This window comes from Alternaria metachromatica (genome assembly GCF_023757995.1).
Source record: "Alternaria metachromatica strain BMP 0045 chromosome Unknown scaffold_17, whole genome shotgun sequence".
Lineage (NCBI taxonomy): Eukaryota > Fungi > Ascomycota > Dothideomycetes > Pleosporales > Pleosporaceae > Alternaria > Alternaria metachromatica.
This window is the reverse complement of record NW_026055508.1, coordinates 57,422-71,599: the sequence shown is the minus strand read 5'-3', so window position 1 is coordinate 71,599 and position 14,178 is coordinate 57,422. Positions and strand designations below refer to the sequence as shown.

The 14,178-nt window shown below is 52.6% G+C and overlaps 4 protein-coding genes across 4 annotated transcripts; 2 read left to right on the top strand and 2 right to left on the bottom strand.

The window, feature by feature from the left end:
* Window positions 1–1,628: 1,628 nt before the first annotated feature.
* Window positions 1,629–2,690, top strand: J4E83_007034 (uncharacterized protein; the record flags this gene model as incomplete). The annotated part of the gene is made up of 1 exon (XM_049333941.1): window positions 1,629–2,690. The coding sequence occupies one exon, from the start codon at window positions 1,629–1,631 to the stop codon at window positions 2,688–2,690; it is 1,062 nt and encodes a 353-aa protein (XP_049186752.1).
* Window positions 2,691–4,365: 1,675 nt separating this feature from the next.
* On the bottom strand, window positions 4,366–6,563 carry J4E83_007033 (uncharacterized protein; the record flags this gene model as incomplete). The annotated part of the gene is made up of 2 exons (XM_049333940.1): window positions 4,366–5,834; window positions 5,978–6,563. 2 exons carry the CDS (start codon window positions 6,561–6,563, stop codon window positions 4,366–4,368), a joined length of 2,055 nt encoding a protein of 684 aa, XP_049186751.1.
* Window positions 6,564–11,120: 4,557 nt separating this feature from the next.
* On the bottom strand, window positions 11,121–11,669 carry J4E83_007032 (uncharacterized protein; the record flags this gene model as incomplete). The annotated part of the gene is made up of 1 exon (XM_049333939.1): window positions 11,121–11,669. The coding sequence occupies one exon, from the start codon at window positions 11,667–11,669 to the stop codon at window positions 11,121–11,123; it is 549 nt and encodes a 182-aa protein (XP_049186750.1).
* A 1,757-nt stretch (window positions 11,670–13,426) lies between these two features.
* J4E83_007031 (uncharacterized protein) lies at window positions 13,427–14,123 on the top strand (the record flags this gene model as incomplete). The annotated part of the gene is made up of 2 exons (XM_049333938.1): window positions 13,427–14,023; window positions 14,085–14,123. The coding sequence occupies 2 exons, from the start codon at window positions 13,427–13,429 to the stop codon at window positions 14,121–14,123; spliced, it is 636 nt and encodes a 211-aa protein (XP_049186749.1).
* Window positions 14,124–14,178: the final 55 nt, after the last annotated feature.

The window sequence follows — 14,178 nt, the reverse complement described above, 5'->3', positions numbered from 1 at the left end:
GACGATGCCGACGTCGATAGGGGTCAGGCGCCTAGTGCATTAGTCGGCTTGCCGCGGTTCTTTTTCGTGAAGCCATGACCCCTCTGAGTTGAGAGAAAAAAGCAATACGCGATGCATTGCAACCGCAGAAGTTGATGCGCATCTTACATTTGGATAACGTGGATGAGGTTAGGACGCCATGGAGTACCATACCGAAGTCCTAGCAGAATTCTGCCTGGGCATATCATCGACCCGCCAGCTCCAAGCTCTTTCTCTATAGTTTTTGACTCATACGTATGCCCTTGAAAGGTCTTGATAACGATGGAGGTTGTGCAAAGGTGTCGACTATGGTCTGTCGATCAGGCGGCTCTCGCATATATTTCTGGGCTCGTGCTTCCTCGACTCCTACTTAACGGGTGGCATTATACCATCGTACCGTTTGTCAGGGTCGATTTCGATGTTCCCGTATTGAGGATGACGCTATGATGCGAACGCGAGATGATTGAAGCGGCGGAAGAAGCCGGATGACGCACAACCCAATGGATCGCGACGTCGACCACAACCGCGTCACATGTCGGAGTCTATAGCTATCTCGTTACGAACTCCGAAATGCGAATGCGAGCTGTGCCGCGGCTGCAGTCAAGTTCAATTCGGCATCGTCTGGAGCGAACGTGGCATAGTGTGGGATCATCCTTGTGCGCAAAGATTCTCCCGACCCACCACCCACAGCATCGTCCACACGTACCTCACCTTCGCATTCGCATTGTTCCCTCATCCTGCGGCTTGAAACAGCGAGACGGTCCGTTGCGACGATAGCCTGATCGGTTGGTCACACTGTCGAGGCCCAAAGCTTTGGTCTCGGGTCACGGTAGTTCGCTGCAATGCCGCGCCTCGGCCACAAAAAGTCCGTAATCATCACGCCACACTCCTACCACTCGTCGCCCACAACCCCGTACCCTCGAGCCACAGCATCCCCGTTTTATACCTCAAAACCACTCTTCGCTCCTATCTGACCCGATCACGTTCTCTAGGTCCAGACTAGGCTGCCAGCAATGTAAAGCCCGCCATGTCAAGGTAGGACACAACACCAAACTAAGCATTACACGCTTACGAGGACTCGATACTGAAGTAGCTCAGTGTGATGAACTCAAGCCGTGTACCAACTGCGCCCGCCATGGTGTTCCGTGTAGCCTCGTCGTCTGGGATCCCAGCGCATCCCAGTCAGCTCATTCGGCATCTTCCGCATCGTCTGCATCACGACGTACGAATCAGTCACCGCTCGAACGATCTATACCCGTAGGCCCCATAAAACGCCATGAAACATAGTCGTTCTTTTCTCATTGGTGTAACAGGGTTCATCGGCATCGTCTGCCCACGTGGCCTACCCGCGCAACCCGTCGACCGCAGCCGGAGCGAGGGCCGTCTCGACTATCTCGGAAGAGGATTCTTCCGACTCGCAGTCGGACGCATACCCTTTCTTGACTAGATATATACACAGAAATCAACCGAGTCAGTCGTCGCTATGGTTGCGGGACCTGGAGCTCCTGTAAGTCAGTTGGGCCATTGCCAGGATCATCACCAACTGTTTTAGACACCACTGGACAACAGAGGCATTTGATACCCTGTCCCAACGACCTACCATTCGGCATATGTGGAGAGTCGAGGCTCCTAAACAAGCCAACGCACATGACTTCTTCATGCATGAGATTCTGGCCTTTGCGGCGCTACACAAAGCATATCAACAACCTCAAGACCAACGGCAGCCATACTATGCTTGCGGTATCCATCATCAAGATCTCGCCATTCGGGGAGTTCGAGAGAAGCTTCAAAATGTAACCGACGAAGACGCCCCGGCGATTGTAGCTACGTCGACACTGCTCACCTTCAGCGTATTTGCTTCAACGGGTTTCGAGGCCCAGACACCTCTTACTGCACCTGTCAACGACATTGATAGTCTGGTGAATGCCTTCCATCTCATGCAAGGTATGGGACACGTTCTTGCGCTCGCTCAAATGGCAGTGAGGGACTCTTTTCTCGGCCCGATACTGAGAGATCCGTTGGAACCCACTGCATCGCAGCCCGTGCTGCTAGAGCTGAAAAGTCAATTACCAGCACTGGTTGCGTTCATTGAAGGGAGAACGGATCTCTCAGAGGCCGAACGACAACTTTATCTTACTGTCATTCACCTCTTCGAGCCCGCTTTCCAGATATCGCTGCCTGCTCGAGTGGATAACCGGGAGCTACGTTTCCTATTCTTTTGGCCTCTGCAATTAGGACCAGATTTCATGGAAGCTATTCAACAGCGAAGGTCAGGTGCGATCGTAATTCTCTTGTACTATACGACCATGTTCCATGCAGCTGAGACGCGATACTGGTTCATGGAGGGCTGGGGACAGCGGGTATCGAAGGCATGCCATCAGGCCATTGACCAGAGCTGGGCCCCCGCTATTGTATGGCCTCTGTCTTTCCTGGAGCAGGGAGATTCGTGGAGCTTGTTCACCAACGTCCTGAACCAGGGACAGGCTTCTGGGTCAGCATCAGCTTCTCAGCAGCCATCGGCAGAAACAACACCTCAACGGGAGGCACCGACTATCGGATCTGCAACGTCCGGCGCTGAGCCATCGCAATCTTACTCTATCCAGCGACGAGGCTCGAAGTTCGCCGTTCAGATGGGTGCTGCCGAGGACGAACAAGTTCCGGGAGAGGACTAATACCAGGCTTGGCCCCATGGCCAGACCACTCACCACGACCCGGCAGACTCGCAGCTGACACCACACAAACACAGGTGTGGAGCGATCTAATACATATAATCACGATGTTGGCAGATTATGGACCTGCAGTTCTCTAGCGGCAGTATAGCCTCGGGTCGATCCCATCATCCCCATTGAGTGGTACCGCCGGCTAGGTGACCGCCGGCTAGGTACCCGCATTAGCAGCGGCTTCTCGCCGCGTACCACGGCCGGCAGTATAACGAGGTTCACAGCCAATGAATAATAAATTGCGGCGCAGTTGCTGCAATTCTAATCACAACACATATTTGGAGCAACGTCATTGTGAGCTGACGCCTTTGGCGTGAATACGAACAAGAATGTGTTCGTATCTGTCGACCGTTCGGTCGGTGTTTGATGGCTTACCAGTGCATCTTTCATTCAAGACGCTTGCACGCCAAGAATGCGCCCTTGTCTTTGCCCACTATGACCAATTTACGCCCGCCTTCAATCTTATTACCCACACTACAAAACATGTTCAAACGTACTTTCTCGAGTGCCCCACGTAAGCGCGTTCTGAAAGTCATCGCGTGGCTTCGCCCCACAAAACGACCGCTATCGCAACATCCTAATCCCACGATCGGTATGATATTTGCGACTTGCCACGTCAATCATGCTCAACAACATACCAGGCTGACTTGCCTTCCATCCTGCCCAATATGCGACCCATGTCTTGTGTGACGGCCCCCAAAATGCTTTTCTTCACACCAGGCTGTGCCGCTTTCTCACATAAGTCGCATGCAGGCCTACTGCATGGTCCTTTAGCCAGCCGCTGAGGTGCTTTGGAACAAAGAGCGGTGGCGTAAGTCTACTATTGCGCACCTTCCGTATTGAGAAGATGGAATGACGGAAAGTGCTGAGCCTCAGTGTTGGGGAGGAGTAACTTTCAATTGTCTGTTTAAAGTTGGTGACTAGAGAAGGACGCGGAGGTGGAAATTTGATCAATAATTCCTTCGCATCCGCAGCGCTAGACTGTGCCGCTCGGATGCTAGCCACCACGCACGCACGCAAGTCGAGTTGTATACGCATGCAGTGACGGTCAATCACGCCGAGTGACGCGGCAATACGGTATTGCCGCTGCATGCTGATCGGTGGGGACGAACGGGTTGCGCTGGCGGAAATACGCATATTGGGGATCATTAGAAGCGATCATCGCTTCTAGATGTCGGAAGCTAGGGGATCCGCGCTTGAGAGACAGCCACTGTTGTGGGGAGCATACAACGCGAGTAGTTGCATTGCAGACGCCGTACTGCTTCAGCGATAATGTACTGCGCGAGAACCGATGAGGCATGATGCGAACTATACGAGAACGCAGGCTGTTGTGAGATGTCGGAAGTGTTTTAAAAGCTGGCAGTGCTATGGACATAGTGCGATGCGTCAAGATAGCGATGCAGTGTACTATTACATTAAAGTCGTAAAGAGTGTACTAGTGGGTATCTTGATCGTCTCCTCGTGAACATCCCGAAAGAAAGGTCGAACACTATCTACGTGTTGCAGTAACACCAAAAGACTGGCCAAAAGGCAAACGCTGCGACGCAAAACATATCAAAAGTCTAAAGGAAGAAAAGATCCGAAAGTGTAGAGTCATGGAAATGTTCGAAGTCAAAAGTTCCGTCGTTCATGATGGAGACATGGGCCGACTTTGGCCGTCTACACTTCTCGCCCAGCGCTCTAGCTCTTCGGGTGTTGGCTGCGAGACTGCTGTACTATCGCTTTGAATGGTTGTGTCGCTCAGTCCCCTGGTGTGTGACGGCCGTCGTTCGATCCCCGCCTCTTCCGCATCGTTGTCCGCTTCGGGTTGTGCGCCTGCCTTTGCTTTGTTAATCTCTTCAGCAGTAGCTGGCGCTCCAGGCTCCACTGCTGATCTTGTGGCTTCGCTATCTGGTCCAGCTTCAGGCGCCTTCTTTGCTAGTACTTCATCGATGTTGGTCGAAAGTGAGTTGTCACTTGGACTTCGGCTGTGTGGAGGTTTCTGCATTGGCTTCATGTCTGAGTTCTTACTAGGCATTGAGCTGATCGTATCTCCGCCGGGAAGTTCTGCAAGAGGCACACTATACCTGCCATTGGTGAAGTAGTCGGGCGAATTGCGACCATCTGGCGGAGGGCTGTAAAGCTCAGCGGGGGTGCTCTCCGGAGACATTTCGCTGATAGGTGGATAGGATTTTTGATCAACACTGTAATAGCCTGCTGCAGGGTCTTTTGGTGAATGAGGAGCTTCGGAACCAGTGAGCTCTGAGACGCGACGATACTTGATCTCAGTACCAGCAAACGTTGTGTCGATTTCAGACGGCTTCTCGGTGTTCTCCTCGGGTTCCTTTGAGTTTCTCGTCTGGCGCTTCTTCCTCCATAGAAGGTAAGCACCGATTGCGACAATAATGAAAGCGCCAACGATGCCGACAACGATTCCTGCGATTGCGCCTGCCGATAGCCCACCTCCAGAACCAGACTCTGGCGGTGTCGGTAGGCCAGTGTAAGACCTATCGAATATAGTGACTAGACTCGGATCTGGCATTGGATCGGAGAATGTGGCTGGAGCGACCGTGAAATTCTGGTGTTCGTAGTCGACCACGATGTACGCTTCCTGTAGAAATGTGCGCCCTAACACGAATCTTCCATTTAGTGATCGCTTTATGGGAAGATAACGGGTCGTATTGAAGAAGAGTGGATAGCCGGCTTGCTGGTCCAGCGCCGAGTATGGGAGAGTTATGTCCGTAAAGTCTGTGCTGTCGCCACCAGTATTGGCGCTGATCTTGAAGGATAATGTTGGGTTTAGTCGTAGATTCTGCTGGTGCGATGAGTCGTTGACAGTATACAGCTGAACATCCTCGTCCAAGGTCAGACCGAAAGTAGTGACGAATTGGTCACAGACTTCGTCCGGAAGGATAAGATACGGTAATGTGGAATCGATGGTAGCAGGGAATCCTCCCTTGGTGAAAGAAGCTGTGTTGGCTTCGGCATCTTGGTCTGGCTTCCAAAGAATGGAAATGACGCCAACAGCAAGCGTGTTGTTCTGCCGGCTGGGCATACTGATCGAGACACCTAGATCGGAAAGTCGCGATTTATCGTAACCGCCGAGCACCAAGCTTCCTGTAACTCCGTTGTTGTTATTGCCTGTTTGTATTAGCTTCCAGACATGCTACTTTCACTTCTCGCTGCGGTGGTAACTGATAATACACACCACATGATGCACTTACGATAATAAGCCCCTGCGGTATATCCGAACGACCGACTCGCAATTCTGTGGGCGCTTCCGTACATGTTGTCCATGAAGTTTGGTTTGAGTGCGCCAGGGGGTCCGGTAGATCCAACAGCGAGCCCAAAGGAACCCATGTAGAAGTTTGCAACGGTGTACTTCACGACATACTGCTCCGCCAGGATAAAGCCTTGTGGTGAACTCTCGCCCAGGCCAACATTATCCACTCCCCAAACTGCGGCTGGTTCCTCCGCTTGCAATGTGTCGTTGTACCATTCGGGCACCGGAATAGTGTAGACTCCTGCAGTCTTCCATGTTGAAGATTTTTCGTCATCGAAACCTAGAGACGGACGGCCTTCGTATGACAAGATACCACGATTCGCTGCACACTCTCCAGGAGTTGGATCAGAACACCAGTCGGTTTGTTGCGGTACGAGGGTAGCAGGCGAAGAAGTAGATATGAGTACCCTGAAGTTCTGGCCGTTGCTGTTGTTCTTGGCGTCGTCGCCGACATTGATGAAGAACGTAGACCACTTCCCGTCATTTCCTTCGTACTTCCCACTGGGACTCAGAACGTAAGGTGAAGGCAGCTGAATCGGCTCGGCACGCTTCTTGGAAAACATGGTCGTAACTTGACCACGGCGCATCGCAGCCGAAGTGAAGGGCTGTCGGTTGATAAGAGGAGGCTACAGATAAGAAGAGGCACAAGCCATCGAAAACACCAACACCTTGTCAGCTACCGCAACCACTTAGCGTAGGTCAGCTGGTGGTGCCGGACTGGCAATGAACCGCGACTTGCGTGGGCAATGCACATCAGCGCTCCGTGGACGACAGTCGCAAGGTCCTCATTGCCGTTGCTTGGATCGGTTAAACATCAATTTGTCTGGCCGCTCTAGGCGTCAAGCCCATCTGCTTGTTGTGGATGTATTGCGCCCGTGCCTCAGGCGGGGTAGAGGCACAGCATCGCCAGGGCGCCCTGAGGTTGCATATTACATGTTGATGAGCCGGCATATGACTGGACGTGGCAATACCGGTGAGAGGGCACAGGTTGTGTGGTTGCCACCGGCCTTCCCATTGGGAGAGGACTGGGCGGAGAAGGATCGCGAAGCATTCAATCGAGAGTCTGGATGGCAATCGTTGTTGACCAGGGCCGCAGATAGGCTGCATGCTGAGGTGGCTGGAAAGGCAGACCTCGAGGGAAGCCTTGACGGCCCGCGGACAGGTGGAGCTTCACTGGCTGGCGCGCTCGATCGCCTTACTCAGCGGAAGCCAACGGCCCAATCGCTCGAGCCGCCGCCCCACTTGCCCGCACAGCACGCACATCAGTTCTCACGTGCATGCACCTCTCACACGTTGCAACACACAATCACTCTTGTTGTCACCCTGCGCGACCCACCCTTAAAGAAACACCATCGTACGGATTCGGGAATTAGAGTCGTGTAGCCAGTGCGAGTATGGCGCTCGGCACCAGCGGACCTGTGCAAGGAGCGCCCTTCTGCTCCGAGTTTCGCTCCTCACTTTCGGCCCCCAGAATGCCATCCTCATCGGATCCCGTCTGGCGCCAAAACCTATCGCTAGTGATGATGGGCTGCAGGCCATTATTCTGTACAAGGTAGCGAGCTAACTTTATGCGGCCTCAGAAGTAACCATGTCAGCAACCGCCATGGATGCGATTCTCAACTTGTCTTCAGGCCTCTGGGTTGGATAATATCCCGCGTCACTTGCATCTGTCCGGCCTTTCTCATCATGCGGATTGAATGCGACACCACGTCTTGGAAGTCTACAAGGTCTCACTGCGACCCTGGCTTCTGTGGCGGCCTTTCGCCGTTGAGCTGTGCCGGTCGTATTGCTTGAAGAAGGTCTAGGCAATCTGAGTATACTTCAATGCTGCGACCAAGCCCGGGCGTTCGTCATTCGGCAGGCGGTCAGGTAGATCTATGCCTTCGGCTTGGTTGTTCTGCTTCCGGCCTGATGTTTACATACCCTGGCACACAGGATTACTGGCCAAGCTTGGCTGATGCCAGCCTCGCCAAAGGATTTGTTCCCACCGTCATATGCAGGTCGGCAGCTAGCTTCGTCATCGTCTTATAGCTATCCGTTCCTGCTTGCTTCCTTCCCTCTTTCGAGCCTCCAGCCCATCTTTCGTCGCAAGGTATGTGATGCCCCCATTGGTACACTACATAGTCGCATCTGATCCTCCCCTTACTTCAATCCGCACCTTGCCTAGTGCCGCGCTTGACACTGTATGGTACTTTCTCAGTCAAGATAGCTTTTTGGTCATTTCAAGCATATCACATCACGTGTCTAACCTTTTCGTCCAGCTCCAAGCCGTGTGCCACTCGTTCAGCCGGCGTAGCAGTCTTTCGCTTCAAGATGCGCAATCATTGGCCCCTTCTGCTGGCTTTTACAAGCATAGCTGTCGCGCAAGGTGGTGGATATGGTGATTCCAACAGTACTTCACTGCCTGCATACGACACCCCGCCCACAGACGCCTATCCCACAGACGCCTATCCCACAGACGCCTATCCCACAGAAGCCTATCCCACAGAAGCCTATCCCACAGACGACTATCCCACAGACGACTATCCGACAGAGACCTATCCCGCTTACCCAACAGAGGTAACCACGTCTAGTGGATACGCCGCGCCTCCTCCACCACCATCGCATCCACCACCACCTCCTCCACCTTCATCGCATCCACCACCACCTCCTGGACCACCACCTCCAAAGACCGAAACAGAGACCAAAACAGAGACCAAAACAGAGACCAAAACAGAGACCAAAACAGAGACTGAAACAGAGACTGAAATCAAAACGAAAACGGTCACTGTCACAGAGGTATAGCCATTCTTAAGTTGCCCCTGACTGTTGCTGACTATCAAAGACTGAGCACGAAACTGAGACTGAGCACGAAACTGTTACTTCGTCCGAGTACTGTTCTGTTCCGCAGCCCATTACTGTGACTCATGTCAACAACTCTACCATCACAAAGACTGATTATGATACCGTGACTGGGCCTACGACAACCGTCAACAACACAATCACAGAATATACGACGAAGACCATAATCTCAACGGTAGTGACTCTCGTACCAACTACCGATCTCATTACGACTACGGCAACGACAACCGACATCACTACCCAAACTGACGTTTCTACGACGGTCAGCATCTCAACATCGACCTACATCTCGACTACTACCTACCTTACTACAATCTATGAGACTATCACTGAAACACGTAAGTTGCTCATCCCCCGATGCGACCTGCCAATTTTAATCCTATGAACTTCTGCCTCGTTCTCATGTATCCCATCTTTATTTTTATATCTGCTTAAGCAGTGTACAAAACACATGCTGATTGTTGCATAGTGCCTGGGACTACATCTGTCAGGACCGAGACTGTGGTCTCGACAACAACAGCAACGCTCACTCTTACCGACCTCATCTCTGTGACAACAACCGTTCCTGGACCGACCGTCTCTGTTCCAGGTCCTACTCAGACCACAGTGGAAACCGTCTCGGTTCCCGGACCCATTCAGACTTCGGTTCAGACAGTGTCGGTCCCTGGTCCAATTGAGACTATCATCAGCTTCACGCCAACAACGACAACAGAAGTGATCAGCGTGACCACAACGTCTCTGACGACGAGTGTGTCTACATCCGTGTCAACTTCAACGTCAACAAAATTCATTGTATCAACCCTGACCCTGTCTGGCACTACGAGTGTTACTACTGAGACCGTCTTTTCCGAGATATTCATCACGACTACGTTTACGGAAACTCTTCCACAGACTGTTGTCGTGACATCGGATCGTACGATAGAGACCACCGTTCCGGTCACCATTCCGGTCACCATTCCGGGCCCCACAGAGACAGTTGAGGAGACAGTCACAGAAGTATCTACGCAGCTTAGCACTCTGACTCTACCACCCCAGGTCACCACAACTACGACGACGTTAGAAGGCGGGACTTCAACAATCACAACTCAAATTCCGCCTAGTACTGTGGTTTCAACGATCGTATCGACTCTAACTTTCCCGCAAGCCACGGTGACTTCTGTCAGCATATCGCCACCAGAGACCGTTGTGGAGACCTTTACACAGCCAGGCCAGATTACCACTACTACTTTAACGCTTCCCGGAGTCTCCTCAACGGTCACAACGCAGCTCCCCGCAAGTACGGTACTTTCCACTATCACTCTACCTGGCGAACTTACGACTACTACTGTTCAACTCCCCGGCACTACATCCGTGATAACTTCCCAGCTGCCAGCGAGTACAATTGTATCCACACTCACTTTACCTGGTGAAGTAGTCACTTCTACGATTCAGCTTCCTGCAGAGACCTCGGTTGTTACAAGCCAGCTACCAGCCAGCACTATCCTCTCAACGATAACGCTACCTGCTGTCACTTCTACGATAGTGAGCCAATTACCAGGCAGCGTTACAACAAGTACTGTACTGTCAACTGTCACATTACCAGGATCGACAGTGTTGAGCACGATCTCTCTTCCTGGCTCCACCTCGGTAGCTACCGTGACGTTGCCTGCAACGACGTCCATTTCCACTATTCTCATCACTCAGTCCTTCGTCACCACCCAGATCCAGCCTACTACCATTGTGGAAACATTGACCCCAAGTCCATCTTCCACCACGCCTGCATCAATCTCCTGCTCCAGCGAGTGCCAGATCGACGTCACCGCGACCAGATTAGAGTACCCTGGGGAGATCGTTACCGAGATCGTTCAGGTACCAACAGCCACTCTCACGATATATACGGATGATCAAAATAGGGATGTCAGCTCATCACTCTTCATCAACGCCTTACCTTCTCAAGCGCCGCCAACATTCACATGGGATTACTCGGGCGTGCCACTGACGTATCCTACGACCTACTTAGCCTACGAGACTTTTAGCCATCTGGAGGTCGAGGCGGTGGGTACGGCTTGTGTGATTGATACAGAAACCCTTGTGTTGTCGTCTCCTACACTCTATTCGTCCCTCATTGTACCTCTCGACTCCGTCCCCAATACAGCGTTCGTGGCGCCCACGGTAGTCGACTTCCTCAACAGCCAGCCGACCGTCATTGCCCAGCTTGGCCAGTCAATTGGTCCAGACGCATGTGACCCAGCCGATGGAAGTACAGTGAGCGGCATTTCATCTTCACTTGGAACTAACACCTATGTTTCCTCGGTTGCCGGCCTGAGTACATCGACGGTTCGAAGGCCGACTGCGCAATCTGTCGTTCTGCCATCTTCGGAAGCACCCTCAACAAGTGCAGTACCAACAACCACCGCTGCTCCTCCAAGCTCGCCGCCGCCACCTCCTCCACCAACCTCAAGTAGGCCTCCCCCTCCACCTCCTTCTTCTAGTGCAATCCCAGCCCCTAGCAGCTCGCGACCTCCTCCGCCGCCACCCTCTAGCAGCGCTTCACCGCCACCACCACCGCCAAGCAGTACTCGAGTTCCACCTCCATCGTCGAGCCCGGCTCCACCTCCAAGTAGTGCGGCACCTGCACCGTCTAGCACAGTCCTTCCGTCTTCTAGCGCTGCACCACCACCGACAAGTATCGCGCCTCCATCAAGCAGTCCTGCTGACTCCGCGTCTGAAGGTCCATCGCCGTCCGCTCCTCCTCCTGAATCATCCGTGGTTCCGGAGCCCTCGACCGTTCCCGAGCCTTCTTCCTCACTGGAAGCACCCTCGTCTGCCCCTCCTCCCTCGTCGATCATCGTATCGAGCCTGACCTCGACGCGCTCTACTACTACCTCAGAAGACACGTCGTCTGCCCCAGAGCCGAGCCCAAGTTCGACTTCCGAGTTCCTTGGAGGCGCAGCACTTCCAACAGGTCACTTCGCGGGCATGTTGATTGGAGCAGCGGGCCTCGGACTGGGACTATTCTAATCGCGTCATGTGGAAGAGGAGCTAGCGTATACTTTTCAATGTCTGATGTTTAATGCACTAATGCATGATAATGGGATGATGCACATGTCTACGGGATGTGCAGGATGTAATGCTAGGTCTAATGCAAAATGCTTTGAGTCCATACCTGACACCGTATTAATTGATTTCTCGCGGGCGCTCGACGCAACACTCTGTGCAATGCAGAGTTCGTCTTCGTACCATTGTTGATCAGCCCAGCCGGTCGTGCCTGCGCAACCGTCCCATCACGGGCTCGCGGCGACTGCCCCACTTCGCTCCCGGTCCTCCACTGCCAACCAAACAACCTTATCTCAGCCTTGCTTCGATTATCATCACCACGGCACAAACAATGTACAATCCAAGCCTCCTAACCTTTAGATTACTCAACCTTCTCCACCATCGCAGCAGTACGACAAAGTGCATGCACAAGCTCGACGTCCAAGCCAAGCTTTTCCTCTTCAGCTGAACTGTTGAGCGCCATGGATAACGCCACCCGATGCGGACATGGGCCGATGACCACCCATTTTCCGGATGCGTAACGGACGGTCGCCGTTGCATGCGAGGCGGGCCGCGTTGTGTCGCCGGATGGGGAAGTACCGCCGATGCGACTGCTTGCGAGTTTGGGGTGTGCCCAGCGTTAGCGGTACGCGATGGGCGGTTCGTCAAATGGAATGTGTACTGTATCGTCAAGTGCGGTAAAAGTAATCATGATGCACTTAGGCTGATGCATGGTACTATCTAGGTCTTACAAGCATGTCTTGGCGGTATGTTTGCTTACTGATATTCATCCAGTCAACAGAGATGCATCGTTTGTGTAGGTTCTGCTGTTGACGAGCAATGCGACTCTACTTCACTAAGGGAAAAATTGGACATCTCGAATACTACTTCAATGTTGGGTTGTCTACTTTGTATGTCTTCATCTTAACGTAGGCTGCAGACCTGTTCAGCGCCTTCCTTGTACAAGGTGCCCTGATCGTTGTACCCCGCCAATCATGCCGCCAAGGAACGGCCCACATGAACGTCGCTTCCACCTTGCCGTCCACTCCATTGAGCAAACATCTGACTCCACTGACATCTAATTCAATGACCGAAGCGGGACATGTTCCTACCAGATGGCACCATGATGGCCCGGAGTGAGACGCGCTTCTCGCAACTTCAACAACATCGATGATCCAGAGGACAAGAGATCCTCGCAATTGAGCGCCGGCAAGACACGTCCATACGAACCGAATTGTGTTAGCGTAGTAATACAGCATAATTAAATTATCTCAACGACTTCACATTCTCTGCTCCAATCTTCTGGCCTTGACGCATAGCTCGGACTGCACTTACAAACATCCATTCAGCATGTATCCCGGGAACGGCTCGGCTGCTCGTCAGAGTATCCGCCCGCCACCCGTCCCAATCTCCCGAGAACCAATACCTACATATCAACTACAACCATTGAATGTTTGTTCCAAACCCGAAGGTTGCAATTGGCTAGTCAATTCTGACTCCAAATCACGCCCTCATTCTTCTAAACTACACCCATCCCACACTCATATCCTTGCTCCGTACCTGCATGAACATGCGCATCGCATTCCCACTACGCATTGCGGCTCTGCTCGCCCTGCCTTTTGTTTCCGCTCAAGACAGTGCCAGCGCCTCAATCATAGCCCGCAATACGAACACCAGCTGCCCCGATATATCCCCCGGGCCAGTTAGTTTCAGCGATGTAGCAGGCCTATTCCCCCTCCAAGCCCACCCAGACCCAGTCGCAACAGAATCTATCCGCCAGACGCTATCCCTCTATGCCCTCGCCATCGACGGCCGCAACTACGACATCCTCCGAAAAGTCTTCACCACCGATGCCCGCGCTAACTACTCGGATCCCATCGGCGTATTAAACGGTGTCCAAGCCATCATCGACAACCTAGCACCCGGTCTAAGCACTTTCGTATCTACCCAGCATCATCTTGGCACGCAGATGATTCATATTTGCGGTCCTAAAAGCGCTGTGTCTGCTACGTACTTTCAGGCTACGCATTGGTTTACGCCGTATACTGGCGTTCAGAACCCTGTGGATAACAGTAAGGTTCTGATTGATAAGGCTCAGTATCAGGATACGTGGGCGAAGCAGAGGGATGGTAGCTGGAAGATCATCAATCGCAATTTGGTGCGAATGGTACGTGTTGACACATGTGTGTTTGTGACGATTTCGCTTTTGCTGACGGTGTATGAAATAGGGTCCTGCTACGTTAGACGGCGGCTTTCCGACTTCGTGATCTGTAATAAAAAGATAGTCTTGTACGTTCGAAAAGTAGATTCGCCTCAAATAGC